Source organism: Ursus arctos, unplaced genomic scaffold (assembly GCF_023065955.2).
Source record: "Ursus arctos isolate Adak ecotype North America unplaced genomic scaffold, UrsArc2.0 scaffold_14, whole genome shotgun sequence".
NCBI lineage: Eukaryota > Metazoa > Chordata > Mammalia > Carnivora > Ursidae > Ursus > Ursus arctos.
Genome location: NW_026622808.1, coordinates 43,850,071 through 43,874,366, shown reverse-complemented (window position 1 = coordinate 43,874,366; position 24,296 = coordinate 43,850,071). Strand labels below are relative to the sequence as shown.

The 24,296-nt window shown below is 40.1% G+C and overlaps 1 protein-coding gene across 1 annotated transcript in view; it reads left to right on the top strand.

The window, feature by feature from the left end:
• CADPS (calcium dependent secretion activator) overlaps nt 1-24,296 on the top strand; it is a 793,408-nt gene that overhangs the window by 692,396 nt on the left and 76,716 nt on the right. Inside the window, exons 27-32 of the mRNA XM_057311862.1 lie at nt 890-996; nt 7,392-7,548; nt 8,356-8,497; nt 16,359-16,505; nt 19,873-20,028; nt 23,873-24,020. Coding sequence (XP_057167845.1) covers nt 890-996; nt 7,392-7,548; nt 8,356-8,497; nt 16,359-16,505; nt 19,873-20,028; nt 23,873-24,020 — 857 coding nt within the window. The remainder of the gene's footprint in view (nt 1-889; nt 997-7,391; nt 7,549-8,355; nt 8,498-16,358; nt 16,506-19,872; nt 20,029-23,872; nt 24,021-24,296) is intronic.

Genomic DNA, 24,296 nt, shown 5'->3' with positions numbered 1-24,296 from the left:
CTGTCCAAGAAAACCTTTATATTTTAAATATTACTGTTTCCCCCCCAGAGAAAAGTTTTTAATTTTTGGTAACATAATGACCTTACCAAACATTCATGAATTCAGCTCTACAAAAGACTCAACATCATCAACCAGGGTCCAGTTTGTTCTTGAGTCAGATAAAAACACAATGCTTTCAAAACAATAAAAACTAAAAACAAAGAAACATTTTTGAGTACATTCTTGCCACCCACCTGATAAAATATCAATTATACCAACAAGTGGCACAAACTACCACCAGTTCATCCAGTAATCTACCCCCAACACCCTTTTAACAGTTCTGTTCTGCCTTCTACCTAATGTCCCAGGAATGTCCCTTAACTTTCAGTCTCCTCCCTGGACAACTTAAAACAGGCAGACCTTTGATTCTGTTTGTTCAAAAATTCCGTTAAACGTACAGACCTGTAATGAAAAACAATGCTGTAGTATCAAATGTTCGGGGACAAATGCAAGAAGCTAATGTCATAGCAATCAAGAGTAAGCTTCCCACATCAAGTAGCACGAACACAGTTTAGAGAGTGACCTAAGATAGTACATTAATGCTGTCTTTAAAGAATGTGTGTACAAAATGTCACTAAATTTGAAATGGGCTGTCATAAACTTAACATAGCTTAATATGCAAATTTGAAGCTGGAGCACTGCTTTTTCTTAATATGTATTCTAATGACGATGGTGATAATAACAAAATGGCTTTATGGTTTGCACACTACTAATTACGTGGCACTTAACATTTGCATGAAACTTTAAAAAAAATTGTTAACTATTTGACATTTCTTATCCACTAGTTCTAATGGCCACGAAACTAGCCTGAGGCTTTCGTTGAATTTTAACACAAATTCTTGTACTACAGAAAATGTAGGCCGGTTAATCACTCCTGCCAAAAAGCTTGAAGACACAATCCGCCTTGCTGAACTAGTCATTGAGGTTCTCCAACAGAATGAGGAGCACCACGCAGAGGTGAGCAGGCATGGCGGGAAAATGTCTCTTTGGGTGTCCCTTAGCTGGAAAGTGCAGAACTGATCCTACCAGCGACACAAACAACATGCCTTAATACCCATTTTCTTTTAACTGGCCTTGCAAAGAGAAGGAAAGGGGAAGCTTTGCAAGGAGAAGTCTTTGGAAGATTGGGTAAAACAAGCAAAAAGTGGTTGCATGTTGTCCATTTCAGCTTAAGTTTTCAGATGTTTCTAGCAACAAGCAAAAGAGGTGAGTATATTTTAAAGATAATTTATTCAAGCAGCATATGATTATCGTCCAGAATACACAAAATACTTTTTGGTCTTCTGTGGTTGTCGTCGTTGCTACCACTGTTGTTTTTATTTATTTTATTTGGTGTGTGGATCACAGGCCATGTTTTTGAATTTATCTCTGTAACTTGCTCTAGAGTCTTCATTTGTTAATCTTGGATGACCTAGGTCGCTAAACACAGTGATGGAAGCAGATTATTCTGTGTTGTTCAACCTGTCAATTTGCCAACATACATCTAAATAGATACAGCTTACTTTTTCTTTTTTTTTTTAACGAACCACTGTCAAAATGATCATTTTGATAATCATTATAAACTAAGGGATTTCAAGGCTAACTAAATCCCAAACCTATAAGGACTTAAACAACCCAACCCTTCAAAAAAAAATGCCAAGATTCCATTATGGTCAAACGATTTTATCACTTCTTGTTTCAAAACTGAGATTTAAAATCATTGCTCTTAAAATAACCTTTTTGAAAATTGCACTAATCTTCACTCTTCCTCTCCAGTCAGTTCTATAGCAAAAGAGGAAACAAGGCCTTCCATAAAAGCAATTTCTCAAACACTTAAAATGATCGTTCCCACGATAAATGAAAATTGACAGTATAGTTTAATAATATATAATACACCATAAATCCAATCATCCAGACTAACGCCTGATTACATATTTAAATTTCCTCCCTGTTTTTCTACTGTTCCACTCAATCACGGCTGATCGTGGCAGGGAAAAGAGGTATGTGACTAAACCGAATGAGCCAGCCACCTGCTGTCATAGTCTGTGCATGCCCTTCCAGTACCATGTCTTCTACTGGGACTTTTCCTGGGTGCTCCTGCTTCCTAACACTGACCCAAGGAATGTAACAGCAACTTCCAGTGGACTGCTTGTGAAATGGTGGCCCTCCACGGCAGGGTAAATGTGAGGGTTCTCTTGTGCGTGCATGAAGCGATTGATATACCTAACAACAACGCAGTTACATCCTGACACGCGCCTCCCACCTGCCTGGATTCTGTCCTTAGCCTGTCTTAGTTTCCTGTGTCCGTCTGTACTTCCCTTTCTCACAGCAGATGAGTACCGACCGTAGTAACCAGTAGCTGGCCAGAGTGATACTAATCTTCCTCTACAACTGTCTGTATGTGAACCATATATACAGTATTTATATATAGAGAGAGTGCCAAAGAATCATGATTTCCCCGAAAACCCTCTTAAGAATGGGGTGAAGACCCCTTGAGGTGAGTGTAACTGTGCACAGCCAGGACTGAGAAGAGGGGCCAAATCTACACCCTCAAAACATGGAAACCCTAGGACATGCCTCCAGACATATAAAATTAAGTTGGGCTAGAATTTTTTTTTACTCCATCCTATAGGACGTCCTTTTCAGATTGGGGGCCGTTGAGGTTTAAGTGATGGTAAGTATGTTCTTTCTGGGTGTCCACCAGATCATCTCCAGAGGCCCTCCCCAGATCGGGATGTTGAGGTTTTTCCCACAATGAACCAAATCTACACATTTCTGAAGACATGGCTACGAAGAGGATCGTTTTCCTCAGTCACAGCTGTGGTGCTGTGCTTTTAAGTAAAAGAAGAAAAATGACAGACATGCTTGATTTGCAATCACGTTATTCTCTGAGGCTGCTACAGGCTAAGCAAGGAAGGATGGATATTTTCTCAAATTACTCTAAAGAGGTACCAAAGGAAGTTGATATTCCAAAGAAGACATTTTTTTTTCTTTTCCAAAAAGCACTTCTTTCAGTAAGTGCTAACATCATCTTAAACTGCCCTAATAACCATCATCATAAAAATATTTTAATCTTACACATTCAAAAGCCATTCAGGGTAAATAAATAGAGTAGAAATAAATTCAATTCCATTTTCATTTACTAACTTTGGGAGTTACAACTGAAAACTTCAGCATACTTTGGAATTTGGAGACTCCATTTGGTTTTAGGTAAATGTACAAGATTACTTCCTGAATTAGTAATTTCATCCAACACAAAAATTTCATTCATCCATCAAAAGCTACCTATCTGTTGAGCACTGACGCTCGTACCTCCATGATTTTTGGAAGGACGAGGAGACATAAGGTAGTCTTGGCCTTCAGACAATACAATGCAGAGTGGCCAGGAGCTTGGGTTCTGTGCCAGAGAAGCTTGAGTCTGAATTCCAGGTTTACCTCCTCATTGCTCTGTGATCTCAACTTGATTACTTAACCTGTCTAATCCCATAAATGGGAGGTAACAATAGACTCTACCTCAGATGGTCGTTGGGATGGAAGGCCACATTAAGTAAAGCATCTGGTGTTATGCCTCGCATATAGTAAGTTCTCAACAAAGCTTGCCTGTTGTATTATTAGGGACAAATTGCTAAGGAAGCAAAATATATGAACATGTGATCATGAAAAGGACAAAACCTATGTGGAAAGTACCAAATGAGTGGTACGGACAGAATATGTTGAAAGAAGAGTGGGATTGTTTTAAGGTGGAATGGTCCAGAAAAGCAGCACCTTTGTTCTTAGCATTCACTTCCAGCTTGCAATCACCTGGAAAGCTCTTAAAAATGGCTGATGCCAGGGTCTCGCCCCAGCTCAATTAATCAGAATCTCATGGAGAGGGGCCAACTATTCGTAATTTTTAAAAGTTGCCCAGGTGATTTCAGGGTATGGCTGGGTCAAGAAAAGCCCCTGGGCTACAGTTAAAGAAGTAGAATTTGCCCTAGTATATTTAAGATGCAGTTTTGCTGCCCGAAGAATGAAGTATGAAGATTTTTCCCACTGACCAGTACTCACTGTATACTCTATGTGCTCAATAAACTCTAGAAAATTACTAAATCCTAAGCACGGATCTTGGCTGCTGATCCATACTGTTTGGTGGCACCACACAAATGAACGTGACAAGTAGACTTGCCTCCCCCACCAAGAAAACAATAATCCTTAGAACCATTTTTAATTCCAGTACAAAGTAATTAAATGCCCCAAGAGGAAACATGCTCATCGGCTAGAAATGCATCACACATACACTCAGGCATGATACAGTAGCAGTTGTCTTATTTACCTCTTAATTTCAGTTTAATTCTGCTCTCAGAGCCGAAGTTATTCATACATGCATGCACACACACACACACACAGGAATTATGCCTTCATGTATATCATTGCTCCACCTTTCCAATCTCTCTCTATGTATACGTATGTATATGTATATATGTATTGTGGTACACAAAGGGGTACATATATACATGTAGTTTGTGTACAAAATATACAGTGTGTTCAGTGTGGTGGACTATATTCCTAAAGCATACATCTTTGCCTTTAAATAATGAAAAGTACCAGGTAAGTATTTAGGAGCCAAAATACACCTCCCTATTGTCTTTGGAAAAGATTTCCAAAGACTTTAGATACCCACAAACTTTGAGTTAACTCATATACAAAAATAGCATTCACCTGTATGAGCAAGCATAATAAATATAGTTGTTGGGTCTGGGTGGTTTTTTTATTTTGTTTTGTTTTAATTTTAAAGCTTGCCTTGCGCAACCCAGTCACACAGATTCTGTTCATTTGATTGAAATTATGATTATGGCTTTTTGGTTGTTTTTACCCTTGCCAGAATCTTTTTCTCCTTCTCAGAGAGTAAGGTTTGATGATGAAGTCCTGGAGGAATGACCTTGGGTGTACAGAAATAGATTTGGTCTTCATTTCTCCTGCAACAACTATATTTAAATTATCGTTATTCTAGAATCCTAAGTTTCTCTGCCAGACTTCAAAAGTGATCATTCACATCACAGTAGTCATTGTTCTTTGTAGGGCTGCCTATCTACTTGACTATTAATGCAACAACTGTAGATAATTGCTCAATTTTATTAAATTCCAGTGAAGGGCTAAGTTCTCGATAGATAGTAGAAGTGGGTACTTCTTAGGGCCTCTGGTTTGCAACTTTTAAATAAACCTGGTAAGAACCAGGTATGAGGTTGGGCTAAGACATTTTTAATTTCAGACATTTAGGATTGGTTTTTGTTCTGTGTTTTGTTTTGTTTTTTTCCTGTCATCCTAGAGCAAAATCATGTTTGGGAAGGCAACTCAGTCTCCCCAGTAACTGTTTACTTGGACTCACCCTGAAGATGTAAAGTTAATCAAATAACTAAAGAATGAGTACCAGCGAACATTCGGTGTACCTTTGTGAAGTTTTCCAATACCCTGTAGCAAGACTGATGAGAGTCATCCTTCCATACAGGGTTGGGGGTGGGAGTGGGACTCCAGCAAGTTCTACTATTTAGAAGGTCTCTGCCTAAAAAACAGGTGGCTGGGAGAACTCGGGGAATGGGGTGGAGGATTTCTTCCTCTGCCAGATTTAGCCAGGTAGTCAGTGGAGCCAGCCCCAAACCCCAGGGCTCTCATGCCGAGGTAGTAAAACTACAGTAAAACCTCATCGATTCAGACACAAATGCTTGTGACAATTCAACTGCAGATACAGATCGTATAGTTTTTCTTAAGTAGAATGTTTGACGTGATCTCAACTTTCTCTGGAAATTCTAAAGGCTCTCTCATAAGTTTCATCCCAGGACCTCTGAAGTCAAAACTTCTATCTCTTTGACTTCACTTTATAGGTCAATGTGTCTACAATTATTGGAAGTTTTTAAAAACTTCTACATTTATAATACATTGATATGGTAACCAGCAAATAACTTTTACTTTGGTGCCCAATTACAGACTGAATTTGAAAGCAGTAAAATGATACCTCTTTTTAGAAAACCCCATAATTTAGGCTTTTTTGCTGACAGATGAGCATCTCTCTTCTCTCATTACTCTGAATCAGTGAGGTTTTACTGTATATTAAAATGGAAACAGCAGGTGTCTATTTCCAGCCAAGCTGACCTTGCAGAATGGTCCATGACTTGATTTTTTCCATTTAATTTGCAAACCAGCCACATGTTGATAAAGGAGAAGTAAGTAAAATGAAATCTCATGAAAGAAGAGAGGTGGACCCCTACTCTGCCTCCTAGTGGCTGTTAGAATATCCCCAAATAACTAATAAATCACAGAAGAGCTTGGCCATTGAACAAACTCTTTCATTTATGGAATTATTTCCATAATCATCTTTCATGTTTCCAAACGCCTTCTCATCTTTTTTTGGTGAATGCTCCGGAAAGTGTTTCCAGTGTAAATACTTTACGGCATTGGGTGGGGAGGTGGGGGGCAAAAAGGGGCTGGCAATTTGTTTTTGTTTCTCTGCTCTTTGAAATCAGGAAAAAAAAAGGGGGGGCCTGTTGACACCGCCACTCATTCTGCATGCTCCCTGCCAGAAATGATTAGTTACCATGCATGCATGCCTTTGAATGGCATTCACATCTGGCCTAGTCCAATGTGAATGTTTGCCCCGAGACCCTGCACAATGATTTCCAAGGACCCACGTGCATGAAAATGAGTTACTTCACTGATATTTTTTGGTTTTCAATGTACATATATGTCCAACCCCCAGAAAAGTAAGTCCTAATCTTACTGAGTGTTTCCTAGCTTCCACCTGATCTTTCCTACAGACAGGATGCAAAACCAGAGGCTCCCCGCTTAAAGAGATGTTGACTCAAACATTTGGTGACTTGGTATGAAATAGGAATAACATGACCAATGCGTAGAGAAATATGAGTTGCTGAGCTTGTATGAGACCATAGGCAATGAAGCCCAGATATGTAGATATAAGTGAACCCTAATTGCAAATTTTCAAGTTAGACCAGCAGAAAACCCATAAACACAGTGAAGAAACTCCCAAATTCTAATACCTTAGAGCAAGAGCTAGCCAACAACAGTGACAAAGAGCATGACTCCAAACCTACTGGATTATTGTAAATTGAACAGAAGTTCCGCGTCTGTCGTTTCTACAGCTGCATCCTTGACCAGCAAGTCAGATAAAGACTTTCTGAGGCAGGCTTGGAATGATGAAAAGCATGGCCTTGGGACGCTGAGAGGACCCATTGTATCAAAAATGCTGTTCTTTTTACAATAAAGTTACCAAACCCTGCTGATGCACAATTAATCTTGACCAATGAGGGCTTAACCTCACATCTTAGGTCGGAGAGAAAAACTTATCGCCTCTTTGTCTGTTGTTTTTCTGCCAAATTTCAAAGGCCTTCGCGTGGTGGTCAGACTTGATGGTGGAGCATGCCGAGACGTTCCTGTCACTTTTTGCAGTGGACATGGATGCGGCATTAGAGGTGCAGCCCCCAGACACGTGGGACAGTTTTCCACTGTTTCAGCTGCTGAATGATTTTCTCCGTACCGACTGTATGTATTATCTTTGACTGGTTGACTTTCCTAAGTAGCATGCAGATAAACAGACCGCTAAAATGTCTTTGGCCCAGTGAGACTACAAGCTAGTGAAACCTCTTCAGAGTTTTCTTATTGCTTAAAAAAAAAAAAAAAAAAAAAAAAACAAGTTTACAGCTGATGGCCCTTCTCTTTCTACCAACAAATTTCCTGTTGCACCGAAGCCCTCTCTTAACTAGGCAGGAGAACCCAAGAGCAGTGTGATAAGCGATACTCGTGCCTGTGTGTTTTATTTGCTTTTGACAAGCTAATTAACTTAACCTCTTCACATTTTGAAATTTTTATTGAAAGATGTTTTCTAGATGAAAAATAATTTCTAGCTAAATAACACCCCAAGTATTTCAGTATCTTATAGCAACACATAGCCATAAAATAGACCTTCCTTCCAAGAAGAGTGATGAAGGAGGGGAGGGGTACAGAATATTCTTTCTTTCTGCTAATGTCATGGGAGGAGGGGTAGCAGGTATAAGGAGAAAACCTAAAAAATAGTTGTTGGTTATTGTTTTTACTGTTTTTTAAAGGAGCATGATTGTTTTTCCTTTTTAGAAGAATGAAACAAATGGGTAAAATATTTTTGAATTCCATTTTCCTTCCACACAGATCTAATCATGAGCTTCGGTGCTGTTCATGTACTTTTATACCCCCCTTTTCTTGCATCCCCTAGGAACAGTGTATTTAATATAGAAGACAGTCCCTTCTGTATGTACGTTGTATGCTGATAAAGCAACTGTGGGTTCTTACCAAGCTTTTGCTTATCTGTTCTAGATAATTTGTGCAATGGAAAATTTCACAAACACCTGCAAGACCTGTTTGCCCCACTTGTGGTTAGATATGTGGATTTGATGGAGTCCTCAATTGCACAATCCATTCACAGGGGCTTTGAGCGGGAGTCATGGGAACCAGTCAAGTAAGGAAACCTTTTTTGATACCATCGGAGTTTGGGTGCAAATGGCTGGAGAGTCATACAGAAATGGATTAGCGGTGTCTTACAGTTTTTATTGTTAGCGTGGACAGAGAGCAAACACTGTACATGTTTCTGGCTGTGATGCTCATACCATCCTTGTCCAAAGCAGAGGAGGCAGGAGGAGGTTGAGAAATGTTTTATGAAATGAAATCTTTGTTTTATTGCACAAGAGAAATAAGAAATAAGGGCTATAAACTTGGCTCTGATGTTTATACTGTGTATCTTACTCCAGTGGTGATATCCTTAGGAATTAATGTTTCCCACAGTGTGTTCCATAGGTGTCTAGGCAAGGGGTCAGCAAACTTTTTCTATAAAAGGTGAATATTTAGCCTTTTCAACTACACAATCTCTGTTGTCACAACTACTCAGCTCTACCATTGTAGTGAAAAACCAAAAACAGACAAAAGGCAAATGAACAAGTGTTGCTATGTTCCCATAAAACTTTATTTTCAAAAACAGGAGACTGTCCTATGGGCTATAGTTTGCCATTTCCTGGTCTTGGCCTTCGAGATACACCTCGAGAAAAGGACTCTATGGCCAGATATGTTTAGAAGACTCCATATACCGCACTCATCTACCGCACACTCATATCTCCTGGAGAACCACAAAGCACAAGAGCATATTTGAAAACTCTGAGAACGTAGTCATACAGACCCTTATTTCACTCTGCTTCACCTGGAGTTTCCTAAATCTATTCAACTACTTTTTTTTTCAGGGGAATATCCTTTAGGACCAATGACAGGATATCCTGTAGGGTGTGAATTTGGCAATTTCCACAATTGCTTAGCAAATCTTAGATCCTATTTGAAAATGTCTGGCAGATTCAGTGCCACCTGCGTTCCCCAGCAAGGAGGAGGGCTGTGACTGAGGGCTGCCAGAGGGTCAGTCTCAGGCTCCCCTTTCTAGAGACATAGAAGGCTTCTAGGTGGAGAAAATTTTCTGGTGTGATTTAAAAAGCTCCAATAAAGTCTGACATTAGCTTTGCCCTGTTAGACTCTTTTTTTTCTTTTATGTAAGAAAAGCATTTAATTCTTTCTAGTCCTTTACATCTTTGGGAAGTAACAACCAGTATGGAACAAAATGGGGGTATTTACAGCAGACTTTGAGACACTCCAGAACAAATATTCAAAACCCTTTTCCTCAGTTTACAAGACTTGACCTGTACCCTGTCTCTAAGCAGTTCTCTGGATTGAGATTCTTCCTCTAATATTATACTGCATGACTCTAACTGATAAAGAAATCAGTGCAAAATAGCTTTCTCAGCCACCCCCTCCCCCAACTTCCATGTCTAAGCCACGGGAGAAGTTTCTTGACTTACCCTACTGAAAGCAGGTTAATAGGCAGTTGCTCTTCATTTGCAAGCACCAAGAAATCTAAATTTTAGCTTGTTATTCTCAGGTTTATACCGTCTCTTAATATGGCCCTGCTGACTTTTAACTCATGAGAATTAAACGGTCTCTTAATGACAAAGCACGAACAAGCGACTGTATTTTTTTTTTTAATGCTCTTTGTATTCAAGACAGTTGTGCTGTAGAGAACATCTGAGAAAAGGAAAAGATTCAAATGAGTAATATTCACATTTTCAAAATAGTAATGGTCTTGAAATAGCTTTTACTTGGGTTTAAACGTGAATGCTGCTACTGCCAACCACATGGGAGGAAATGATTGGTATCTGTCACTATTTCTTAAAGGGCCCTAAAGTTAGGGCCTTGCCCTCCCCTCATCAGCCAGAAGGCAAGGCTTCAAAACTCTGTGAACTGTTTTCTTGTCTGTAAAACTGATTTTTTAAAGTGTCCCTACTCAATGTCTGAGAATTGTTGTGAAGCTCTGTGATAATGTCACCAATGTCATTTTATAATCTGTTAAATTCTTCAAGCAAGTAACTGCTATTCCTCTTGAAGTATTAAATATTCTTGATACCATCAGACATAAAGGAGGAATCAAGATTATTTTCACAATTGGAAGTGTTAGTCAAGGAAAGTTTTGTTGGGGAGTTTTTTTAATGATTAAAAAAATAAAATTTGAACTCTTGGACCAGTAATTTAAAGATCTGAAAATTAGTGAAGGATTAATAGTTGTGAATAATAACCTAGGAATGTTTTATGTAGATGTGGTTTTTTTCTTAAGTAGCTTTTTGCTGTCCCAAACTGCACTATTGGTTAGTGACTGTGACTGTAGTCTGTTCAATTCATGGTAAATAGTACATTGCCTTTTAGAGTATGTTGAGGAATTTGAAAGTGCCAACTAAAACATAAACTAAATTACAGTGCTTCGAAACCACACACATTTTATTAGCTGATTTGTAAACAGAATGTGAATGCTGTGACAGATGAACAGAATGGCCGGCACAAACTGAAGGGTAAAAAGAACTTGGGGTCGTGCTTTTATGTGCTAAGACAAATGAGTCTCCCTATACTTCCTACCAGGTGAAGAGAAAGTACAAGCTTTTATCTGACCGCTAGTGAAGAAGCACAGATTCACTTTCCTTTTTGGATTTTTTTTCCAAGTCAAGGATGATCTTTTTGTAATTTTTTTTTAAATTATGCTTACTCAAAAACAAGAAACTGACTTAGATAAATAGATTTAGTTTGTTCAATTTTCTCTACTCTTACATGTGTTCTTCCAGTACGTGTACATACGCGCACCCACACACACGCATACACACATGCATACACACGCATACGCACACATGCACGCATAACCTTTCCCTCAAATAATTGTTATACTCAAATACTTCTCTTCTTCCATTTTTCAAAAGTTGTGACTACAGGCACTTGATTATAGGTAAAATGACTGAGAAATGCATTGTAAAGCTTGCTTCAAGAAAAACTAGCATTCAGAATATTAAAGAAAAATGGCACTCTGGCAAGAAAATGCTACTAATATATTGAGCTTGCTAAAAAATAGATGAAAAGTATTTTTTATTCTTCAGAATTTCTTATTTCAAAATATGGCCCTATAAAATAAAACAGAGATACAGTCCTTTGGGCTCGATAAAACCAAAGCTACCTGAGAGAAAGGTCAAATGGCCAAGTCCTATTGCTGCTTTTCTCTAGAAAGGTGGCCACCCATCTCTTCACAGAGAGAAAGGGCAGTTGCATCTCTGTTTCCATTAGGTCAGATAAATTCATGATTAGAAACTCTGTGTATTTGTGGAAAATGTCGTTGCACGGCTTCTAACCACAGCTGAAGATCGTCAGCCTCTCGGGACTAGGCTCAAGCTAGAGCCCATAACCCTCTGGTGGATGTCCATCAGGACACGTCATAGGACCATTGCTGGGCAGGTTGTTCACAGCTCTCCCTGTAGCTGTGAATAAAAGCTTTTGGTCCTAACTGACAGTTGGACAACATTTCTACCAGCTTTTTACAGTTGGCTCCTTGTTAGTCAGGTCATCCTGGCCTTCTGTGTGGAAGCAAACTTAAAAAGCACACAATCCAGAGCTTCCCAGGGCTAGTACCAAGTACCCACTCCACACTACCCTCTCCTTGACAGACTTTCTCTCAATCTCCACTTAAACACCTCCAGGCACAGGGAATCCGTGCTTCATGTTGCCCATTTCAGGCTAGGATGGCTCTGAATGGTTGCACTAAACACTGTTCTCAATATATGCACCCTGAAAAACCTGCTTTTCATTTCTCAAAATGCACTCTATCTCTCTCTGCCTGAGATAGACATATGAAAAGTATTCTTGAAATAACTTTCATCTTCCAGATTGTCAAGGATGTCAGTATCTTAATGATAATAAACTATCAGACCAAAGATACCTTAGCAACATGTCGGTGACCTGGTATGAAATACGAAAGTACTAGACTCGGAGGAGTCTGCACCCCTGATTCTGCTACTAACTTGCTGGGTGACTTGGGCAAGTCAGATGACTTTTCCAAGCCTCATATCCTCCTTTGCAAAACAAGGATTTTTCCATCTTTTCCCCCTGACATTTGATCACCACTGCCTCCCTAGCACCTGGGCCTGGGACGCAACAGGTACTCAATAAATGTTTATTGACTGACATTTATTAAGAAACCATACAGCCTGAAAATTATAAGGATACAATAGGAAAACTATGGGGAGGAGAAAAAGGGTAAGATACAATCCTCTGGTCGGGGATTTCAATCTGGGTCTGAGCAACATACACACGAGAAAAATGACTTTAAATATTCACCAATGTACAAATAACATAACAAAGAGTAATGAGAGCATAGAGTACAAGGGAATGAATCTCCACTGAGGAGTCACAAAGGAAATAGCTTGGAGAGTAAGATAGCCAAAGGGGAAGGATGCTTGGAAAGAGCATGAGCAAACGTAGGAACATGGGGGGTAGTAGGGTATGTGATAGAAACACTGAATGTTTGAGTTTGGCCAGCACAGATGAGGAGGGAGGTAAGCCATAGGTTGGAAAGTTGATTGGGAGGTTCGAAAAGCCCACGAAGTTTAGAACTTTATTCCCCAGGTCATACTTTTCAAACAGGGGCTTTACAGCTCCCAGGCTGGTAAAAATTGATTCTTGGCAGGGCAGAGAGGCAAAAAAAAAATTTTACTCATGTCACGTATGTGTATAAAGCACAGGTCTACCTAGAGTGCATACACAGATGTACAGTATATTGGTGGTATTAAATTCTCACGAGGAAGGCAGTTGGGTGCCTGGTGATGCTAATGAATAAAAGGTTAGTTTAGAGTGCTAAACTATAGAAAGATATCAGAGAGTGCCCACCTCCCCAAGCTAGGGATTAGACCTAAGGATAAGCATGGAGAAAGGCTTAGGGTCCTGAGCACCAAAAGAAGACAAGATGTACTATGTACCTTCATGCAACAAGTGGCTCATAAAGTGGGAGGCATTCTGAATCTCAGAGCTATCCCCATCCAGAAATCTTTGAGAGAACACCCGACCGTATCCTCTCTGCATGGAGACACAATCTTGATTAGAATTTATTCCAGAAGTGAGGGATGTCTCTACCTCTAGTCGTTTCATCCATAGGAATGAGGCATGCACGTTTGTGACTTTCATCCATGTGAGAGAGAGCAGATGAGAATTTTTTAATCCAGTTCTCCAGGGATGGGCATTTGACCTGAATTGGAACTATTGTTTTTTAGCAGAGTCCGCATAGTGAATGAGTCTAATTTTTAAAGTGTATTTATTTATTTTTTAGTAAAAAATAAATACACTCAACGTGGGGCTCAAACCCACAATCCCGAGATCAAGAGTCGCGCGCTCCTCCGACTAAGCCAGGCAGGTGCCCCAGAATGAGTCTAATTTTTAACATATATCAGTTGTTAGGATTGCAATTCACACTTCTTATCCTATCCAGAGATATCCCATTATGATTCTCACAGAGAAGCATGTGATGGACTTGTTTTTAGGTAGTTGTTAAAGGGCCCTCTAAAATAATAATTTGTTATATCCATCAGCAGCTCCTGGAGCCTGATCTGACCTGAGTGCTACTAGAAAATTCTCCCTTTTCACATGTATATTATGCATGGAATTGCCTCTTTGACTATTAATATAAGTTATTAATATCCAAATAAAGTATTAGTAACATTAATAGTTACTAATTATTATTATCTATTACTTTGTTAAATGGAAATAACAAGCGTGTTTCAGTCTTTTAAACATAGAGCATTATAGCATGTCACATGAAGGAAATGTTTCTACATGAGTCCAACACAGTAGTCCAGCCAAAATGTCATATTTTACAAATACAATATGTTTTGGTTAATATAAGTATTTTTCAAATTTGCATATGCAAAACAAAGCTCATTTCTAATTTGTGTACCCACCATCCGCTAATATGTTTAAATTTAGTTGCTTTTGCATACACCTGTATGTTATTCATTCCTAGCTACTTTTAATTTGCTTAGAATTGACATTTTAACTTGCCAGGCTGCCATCTCTAAAGATCTCCTAATTCCTTGATCATTATTCAGTGTGTGTATCATCTAATGATCACATTTGCTTATGTAGGCTTACACATGTCTTCATGGAAATCACCAATGGTTTTGTTACATGGCAGTGTTTAAGTCTGAGAGCCACCAGGGACTGACTTCAGAGGCAGATTCTCTGGTTACACAGAGAAACATCAAAGAAAAAGTTCCATTGTTCCTTCTACTTCATAGTCCTATCTAGCTAATCTCTTGACCATTCCCAGAAGAGCACCCTCTCATCCCACGTAGAGAAGTGTAATTGGCTTTCCCAAAACGTAAAGCGTAAAGAACAAACCTGTGTGACACCTGTTTCCCTTAAGGAAAAGAATGCCAGGTTGGCAATTTTGCATTCTAGGTTTTTCCATCCATATTGCCATTGTGCAAGAGTAACTTGTTTCTGAAGGAAGGCAGGTGTCCGGACTCTCTGTAGGTTCCAGGATTTCTGACTTATCAGGAGACTTGCCCCGCTAAGCAAGCCCAGAGGCAGCTCCAGCCCTTGCAAGAGTTCTGTTAGTCAAACACAGCTTGCCCGGGGCAGAGCTGCTTTGGCAAAACTTGCTCTTCTGCAAGATCCAAAAAGAAACCCTCAACTCCTCTGCCAAAGTTCTGTCAACTCCACTTAAACAGGAAGGCTCCTCTCAGATGCAGAGTTAGGCTGGGCTCTACCGTGCCAGTGACTTTGGCTGGATGGAACACCCTTAAAATGCCACTACAGAGACACACGGTGCCAGCTCATGGAGTGGTAAATGCCACAGTCCCTCCGCAGAGCTACGCTTGATTCAAGTTGGGGTTTTTGTTTTGTTTTATTTTCTCTCTTTATTCATTAAGTTATCCATCTCTCCATCACATCAGTTGATCCATCTTCGTTCAAAAACAAAAAGCGGATGCAGGTCACATTTTTTAACTTTCTGTTCATTTTAACATTTTACAGAAAAATGTGCTGCTTGGTTAACTTTCACAGACTGAACACACCCCTATAACAATCACACAGATAAAGAAACAGGACATCCCCAGCACCTCTAAAGCCCTGCCTTCTTTCTCCCCGTTTCTATCTCACTTCCAAGGGTGATTACTCTAACGCAAGACCACATTTGAAATCCACTTATGCTCCAAGAATTTAAAATTCGAGAAGAGTTTGGGATTCTTTTCTTTTCCTAGGTGTCTTTTTGTGTGTTTAAACATTTCTCCATTTTAATTGGACTTAGTTTGGGGGAGGACATTTCTTTAAGTGTTTTATACAATTATTCAAAGCTAAGCCTTCTTCTTGATACAACTCCTTCATCTTTGCCATCAACTATGACACCCTGTTGCACATACACCTGTCTTCAGAAGTAACAGTTGGAAAGTATGCATTCAAGTGGGTGAACTTCTGAATCATGCCTTGTATCTAATATCTGACTTGAGAAAATGCCTCCATCAAAAATGACTTACGAATGAAAGAAAATGAAAGTGCACCATCATTGCTCTCAGTCCCAGCTATTTCCCCCGCAGCCCCAGCTCCACCGATGCCAAGAATTCCATGAACTTCAAGTTCTTAGCATCAGACAAGTTGTAGACTCTCGTGGCAGTGGATTTGGAAACCGAAAGCCCCTCACCCAAGGCGTTTAAATAATGTGATCATTGTGTCTAGGTGTCTTTGAGTTTCCACACTTTTAAGTCACTCTGTGGTTAATTTTTCTCCATTCACTTTTGTCATTTCTGTCTGAATACCTAACCGCACCACAGCTCCCCATCCGTAAGCTGTCTTCTGAAGCGTGTTGCTTGATTTCTCGCTGTCATCTTGCTGTGGACATAGCCAGTTTATTTACAACTGTCATGTGCTTCTGCCACATCTGCATTGTCACTGTGATGGTATTTTTTTCTTTCTGTCTGTTTCTTCCACAGGAGTTTAACCAGTAACCTACCCAATGTGAACCTACCCAATGTGAACCTTCCCAAAGTACCAAATCTACCAGTTAACATCCCTCTAGGCATCCCACAAATGCCTACTTTTTCGGCACCGTCATGGATGGCTGCTATATATGATGCTGAGTGTGTATTCAGTTCACATTAGATCTAATTTAAATTTAAGTGATCTTGGCATGGATATGTATTGTTTATTTCTATACATCCTATATAACAGAGATGGAGATGGATAATTAGACATATTTTGCTGATCATACAGAGACAATATTGTTTATTTCTGGCATGCAGCGTGTTTGTAAGGCGTTTGCTATATATACAGCACTAACAATTTGTCTTACGCCCACTGAACACTTGAGAACTATGTTTCACTTCCTGAATTCTTTTGCAAAAAAAATCTGCCCATGTTTTGTTTTTTTGTTGTTGCTTTTTTTTTTTTTTTTTTAATTCAGGTACCATGACTCTAGGAGTTCTTCATTCAAAAATAGTCCCTGAAACCTCTTTGATAGGCTGTCCAGTCATCTCTGGCCTGATCCAAATCTAAGAGGAAAGCACACTTACCTAGAAGTTGGGGTTTTCTTTAAATAAAAAATTCCTAGAGACTGTTTAAACCATAAAGCATATTTCTGGTGTCAGCAAATGGCAGGATATAGTAACAGTATGTTCAGGGCTAAATGAAAACTTCTGAATGGATCAAGCCTCAGTAATGTCTATGTTATGTAAAGATACTTTCCAAGGTCATAATGCAATATGGAGCATTGGGATCGAGGTAGCAAGAAGATATCTAAATTTGAGAATGCAAGAGTCAAACAACAAATAACTAAATTTTACGGTAGCCGTATCATCTGTGGTCTGAGGATAGGGCCGTTTTTTGCATTCATCAGTACAAATGCCGAATGCATGGGATTTGTCTTTTGGGAAGGCCTGGCCGCCCCTATAAAAGCAGCAGCTCAGGGGTCCAGGCTGAGCCACCACTTCTAGCTTAGGAAGTGAACCCGCTCTCTTTTTTTCCCCATAGCAAGAAGAAGATCCAGCACCCCTAAATTCCGCCTCAGGGAAATTAAATTAAAACCATGTGCATGATTTAATAAGTGAAATAGGGTTTAGTGATTCTATACTCTCCTTTGATCCTTTTCTTAGACCACAGCTAATTATAGGCCAGATAAGCTTTTTCTTGAAAGAATAAATTGGCACATTTTCAAAGGGAAGTGTTATTATCAAAGGAATAAAAAATGATCTGAAACTGGCAGTGATGTTTTGAAATCTCGAAATCACATTCATCAAGATGGCCCTCAACATTTTTATTTCTGCAGTGATCCAGGTAGAAACAGGGCATTAAATGACTGCTGTACTTGGCTGCTTCGAAGTTGCCTAACATTTTTAAAAACCTCTGTTCGTTCACAAGTTCACAATGAAATCATATAGTCAATGTGTCTGATTCTCTTTTAAAGACAAATTAAAACCTCCAAAAATTTATGTCTGAAAAAAAATTCTTCTAAAAAAAGTAAATCATATTCATGCTAAGATGACTATATCAAAAGTTAGATTAGGTAGTATCTGTTAAAAATTAAAATAGAAATATCTGAAAGCTTTTCTTACCTTCTTCTATGCATGCTCCGTGGCATTGTTTTTGAAAAGATATGAATCAAGACATTGTAATAAAGCAGATAATGGTCTCCATTCAATTAATTAAGGCATGAGTGGGAACACATTTTGGTAACTGCTCAGCAATCAAAATAATCTTGGTGCTATTGCCTTAACATTAACAGTTTATCTTAAAAATAAAAAGAAAATATTCTTTTCCTCATGTCAAAACTTAATAATAAGCTCTTCAAAGAAAAAAAAAAAACCCTAGAAGAATTTTTTGAAACTCTGAAACCAGATGGGTGTCAAAATGTTGTTGTAATAAATACCAATTATTGCATTCATATGTACTTAATGATTTAAAACATACAACCATGCAGTTCCAAAACGGGGTTTAGGCTAGACAAAGTTGGGGTTTCTTTTTCCCAAGCATAGGATGGGGGTAGGGGGAAGGCTGAACTTTCACAGAGAAACAACGCATCCCCCCACTTCTGAACAGTGCTTACGGCAGGATCTGTATAGAAGGCGTAGATCCTCAATCACCCACCAGGAAATGCCTGATTCTATATCTTTTCATAATTCCAGTTTCCTCCTTTGCCACCTTTCATTTTTAAGGACGTGTTTCCATGTTACCTGCTCCTTCGTGTCAGATACATCTACATACTGACCTCAGACTGGTCTGTCCTTGGAAACATTACCCTGTTGGTCCAGGCCGTAGGCTCCCTCTCGGCATGTTGGGAGTTTGCCCCCTCCCCACCCCACAGTAGCCGTGTATGCGTTTATGCACTAGCTATATTTCTCTCTGAAGCATTAATTCAATGCAGCTGGCATCTGTCACAATAGAAACACCCACTCTCATCTGTTTCTATAGACGATGTCAGAACAAGTGGTAATGCATGGTGTGTTGGACATTTTATAAATTACCGTGTTAGCATTAGTGGTATGCGAGGAAGGGGGGTGGGTGGCCACCCCTCAGAGCTCCAAATGGAACTGCTAACCAAAGAGAAAGCCAGCCAGAGAAGGACAAGAGGGTGAGAGATGGAGCATTTCCCATACACAGGCTTTCCGTGGATGCCCCAGGTGAAAGTTTCTTAGATGTCATTGTACAGAAAGGAATCAAGACCAATTTCTCCATCTGTACAGGGGACTGGGTAAGGTGGTGCAATGGTAAAAGAGCTCAGGTTTTGAGCCCTAACGCTTTGCAAATATCCCTTGTTGGCTCATCGCCCCCCACCCCCGCAACTCACCTCGTCCTGGGGCTGCCTATGTAACAGGCTGGTCTATGATAATTGGAGTGAGAACCAAACTGAACAAGAATCTTGGACTCAAGGTATCCAGGTGTACTCGTCTTGATCTGAGTCACCCCAGTTTCTTTCCAGCTCTTCAAGAGAGAAAGCAGGTCCTCGCTCACCACTTTGTTAGCACTGTCCTTTTAAAACTGAAAGTCTTGTGCAATCTCCAAGAGGCCTCCGCTCTGGAGGGGAGCTGGGGAAGTGCATGAAACCCTGAATTTTAATAACTGCATGGTGCCATGTAGTTATTATCCGTTGAAACTTACTTCTCCCTCTGGTTCGTGGCCTTCATCTGAATCATCACATGTGTTAATGTGGTTATTAAAAGAAGGCTGATTTTTACCATACACTGTTCTCCTAGTCATTGTGGGGCAACACCTTTCCTCAGACTTCTCACTGGTCTGGAATAATTGGCCGAACAAAGCAGACTAAGTCATGTATGGTAAAACTCAAAATCTGCCGGTGGAGATGGCCCCCACCTCCACCGCCAACACGCGTCGTTTTGTATGTTGAAGCCACTGTTTGCCTTAAGCCTTCTAGCGCCTAGTTGTCTTTGTGTCAGCTTTTCCAGAACCCAAGGCCCATGGGTGACTCTCGTTTTCTAATTTTTATCCTGCCAGTAATGGATCAGGCACTTCAGAAGATCTGTTCTGGAAACTCGATGCCCTTCAGACCTTCATTCGGGACTTGCACTGGCCCGAGGAAGAGTTTGGAAAGCACCTAGAACAACGGCTGAAGCTGATGGCCAGTGACATGATTGAATCTTGTGTCAAAAGGTAAGCCTCGGTGGCTGGACAGGCCCTGCACGCCTTCCCCACTATACTTTGACTCAGGGAATGGTAGGTGGCCACCGATTGGCCATAATTTGGATTTTTTTTTTGGAGAAGGTGATTGCTTGTCTAAGTCTGCTGGAGTGGTAGCCATCCAAGTCTAGCTGCTGTTCACCTGCCCCACATCTGTCCCAAACCCCATATAATATGGTAGGCAGTTTTTTCACTTAGCTCCATGAGGAAAGGAGCCATGTCTGTTCTTGTTCTTCTCTGTATCCCTGGTTTCTAGCAGCACCTGTCACAAAATATTTACTTAGAAAATATGTGTTTAAGGTATAAGTGTATGCACGAGGGGATGGCTAATGGAAAAAAAAGAAGTACGTGCAGTTCTGGAGCCACGAAGTCCAGTACAGGTAGCAGGAAATGAATGCCTTTTCAGAAATGTGAGAAGGATCTCTGCAACATCATTTGTTCGTATAATGAACTGTGCACACGCCATGTGCCAGCTCTGAGTTGTCCTGCCCCAAATCTAACTAGACATCAGTGAGGGGGCAGGAGATGTTAAATGTCCATTTGGATTTCCTACAAATTGCCTGCTTTGTCGCCTTGGCATATAGGGTTGAGGTGGGAATGCTGCACTAGGAGTTCCCAGGTAGAGTGTTCTGAGAAGGTGAAGAGGAGAAAATGAGAACAATATGCATCCATTCAACAAAGAGTGTTTAGCTCCTCCTACCTGCCAGGCCCGGTGCCACATTCCTGGCGTGCCGTGAAGAATGAGAGACCACATCCCTTCCCTCCTGGAGTATCTAGTTGTGTGTATCAGACACAGAGACGGACTTCCTCTGGTTCAGCATCATGATCATCACCCTGTCTGTCCCCAGACACACATCCATGTTCCTTTTCCAGTTCATAATTGTTCCATTATTTTTCTTCATTCAAAACAAAAAAGAAAGAGAAAAAGAAAGACCACAAGCAGCACAGGCCACTCCAGATCTCCAGATGTTGTGTAGTTTCATTGATGGATCAGTTGTGGGTGATGGGGGCTGGGTTTGTCTGGGACTGATCTGAATTTTATATCTTGGAAGAAGAGAAGAGAAGTAATAGCATCAAAACTGGAAACCAAAAGGGCAAAAGAACAATGCAGGCCCAGGCAGGTAAATGTCTCAGCAGGAATTGGGGAAGGAGCTACATGCTGTGGGGAGTCTGGGCAGGTGTTTGATGGCACTTCTGGAACCTCAAAGTCCTGGTGATCCAAATTTTGTGTTTCGTTCTTTTCTTCCTACTCTTAGAACCAAAGACAGGCCTGTTGTTCAAACCCAAGGTCAAAATGTTTCCTTAGAATTTTGAATCCTGTCATTTCCTGTATAGTCTCCATCAGTTTTAGGAAAAGCAACTCTTTTCTTGTAGCCAAACCATCCCACCAAAAACTTCTTATGGGGCAGTTCCCCTGTGGTGAAAAATTCTCTCCTGATCTGTACTCAGGGCTGCAGCACGTTAGAATGAACACTTACAGGCTTCCGATCTGTGCACACAGTTATACAAAAAGACGTATGTGCCCTTCTGAGAAGCCGGTCTTTTGAGTAGGAAGTGAGGAGTTGGTGGGGCAAAGATGGGAAGATGTGGATGTGGAACGTAGACAGTGACTCTTACCCCAAATCTCTGTGGCCAGCCACCTGAAGGAGTGTGAACTCCTTACCAACAGGGAGCATATCTTACTTGTTTTGAGCTCCTGGCCGGCCAGGTCCCAGTATCATGCTTGGCACATAGTAGCTGTTCAGTAACCTTTTATTAACAGAAGTTGATCAACTGCACATTCACGCTTAACATCAGATGCTTAAATTTCTTGATGTCCCTTCCAGTTACGGCCCCAGACAAAAGCAGACAACTGCAAATAAAGTGCAGATATCATCCCTCGACCTCCAGATGCAGAGGGTAAAACATGAAAAAGTCCTTGGATGTTTTAAGACATAGAATCTACATGACTAGAACCTAGAGTCTTTGCTTTCCTCTTTGTGACAGAATAAACGGCCATCGTTCTAGAAGGACATCACTGTAAGGACATTATTTCATAGATGTAAATATGCAACATCCAAAAGTCAATCAAGCACTCTTCACTTCCAGGTTTCTGAGGAATCGAAATCATTCATCTGATGGATGTGACAGAGCCTCGAGTCTATATCAGATACTGTGTTCCACTGAAAGACAGCCCCCTAACCCTGTCCTCAAGGACAGTCAGTTGAATTCAGTGACCTCTCCATCCCTGGTATTTTGCTCCATGAAGCCCTCCCAGTCATATTAATTTTGCATTTGGTTTCCTCTTTTTGCACCCTCCAAGGGCAATGCAGAGTTCCCCTGTGAAAACAGAAGACGTTTACTTCATTGTAAGGGAATGATGTAGCATTTCCCTTTCTCCAGTTGGGCCGGAACTGGCATGCCAGCCATCAGCACAGGGACCTGTCCAACTCAGTCCCCATCAGACCTCCTTTTCTCCAAAACCAGGAAAGGATATATTTTCAGTGTAGCTTAAAATGATCATCATGATTAGAAAGCTACTTCAATGTACCGAGTCTTTAGAAGCCAAGATACATTTATCTTTAACATGATCATATAATATATAGGAGTGCTTTAAGGGTTTTTTTTTTTTTAAGTTTTTTTCTTAAGAACTAGGCTTCCAACCTTAGAAATTATACTTGGCTTCCCTGCATGCACTCAGGGTGTGTTAGCAAGCTGGCATCCTTTCCTGAGCTAACTAGCTGTGTGGTCCTCCTCTGCACTGTTAGAAAACTGCTACTAATGCCTCTTGAAGCGGTGCTTTCCTGGTGGCTGCATGATCTCTAGAACCTGACAGCAAACAATACTGAAAAGATGCATTGGGCGAAAGGAGCTTTAATAAAACCACTTACTAACCAGGTGCTTTTCTTTCAAGACATGGGATGATGTGACCCACTTCTCTAAAACCTTTTAAAATATAGCTGGTCCCCTTTACAATGCCGATACCAAGGATTAAATCTCACACCTGTATTACCAGCTGGCCGTGTCTGACTAGGTTTTTCCTGTGAGCAGTTACCATGTTGCCGGGATCATAATTTGACCTGTGTCAGAATTATGTCCCATTAAGCTTGTACCATTACACAGTTCTTGAATTGGTAAGTATTTTATGCCATTTTCACTTATTAAAAATATATACTCTTGAAAATACAGAGAGAAATATACTCTGATCGCAGAATAATAGACATTGCCAACAAATATAGTAGAAGTCCCCTGATACCACTCTTCCTAATTTAACTTCCCTCGCCAAAGGTACCTATCCTATTTTTTTAGTCTTTAAGGCTATTTAATAACTGGATCTTTTTTTTTTTTACTTCAGTCTTTTTCAAAACCGAAAGAAAAAAAAAAAAACAATAAATGTCATTTAAGATTTTTCCCCACCATGAGATTTTGAAGATTAGAAGCTGCTTTTTTGTTTTTTGTTTTTTTAATGAAGTGATTCAAGGTAGGCAGTTGCCAATGTGAGAGAACTTACGTATGCTATAATGCTATAATTGGGTTTTTGTTAATTCATTCATTCTCCTGCAATTAGGGATCTCCATAGCATGTAAACTATAGACAGAAATACGCTGAGCTACAGGTGTTCCGTGTACTGCCGAGAAAGGGAGGGTGTCCGTGGCTGTCTCCGTGAATAGGCCTTCCTTAGTTGGGAAAGTCATTTTTAAAAGAACACATGTGAAGTCATTGTCGATTGAAACTGATTACAGCCTTCAATTTTCTTTTTCACTGACCTCTCAGAAAATGTCTCCTCCACCTGCTGCCATGAATGCTGAATTGGTCTTTTCCTACTTTGTTTTAATAGAACCAGGATTGCATTTGAAGTTAAGCTGCAAAAAACCAGTCGATCAACAGATTTTCGAGTCCCACAGTCAATATGCACCATGTTTAATGTTATGGTTGATGCCAAAGCTCAATCAACAAAACTTTGCAGCATGGAAATGGGCCAAGAGGTAAAAAAAAAAAAAAAAAAAAAAAAAAAAAAATACAGATTTTCCCCCCTCCATTGATCATGTAAAAGAAAACTTCACAAATTTCTTCCATCTACACTAGTCTGCTAGTTTCAGAAATATCCTTCTAACATTTGTGGATTAAGCTACAGATGAATGTTTGGTATTTGTTTGTTAAGTAAATTTCTAAGGCATGTCTTAATGAGAATGCCAGTCACTTGAAAGTGATTCTTGGCTGGAATTGGGGTGGCCGTAAAGTTCCTTCAAGTCAAAAAACGT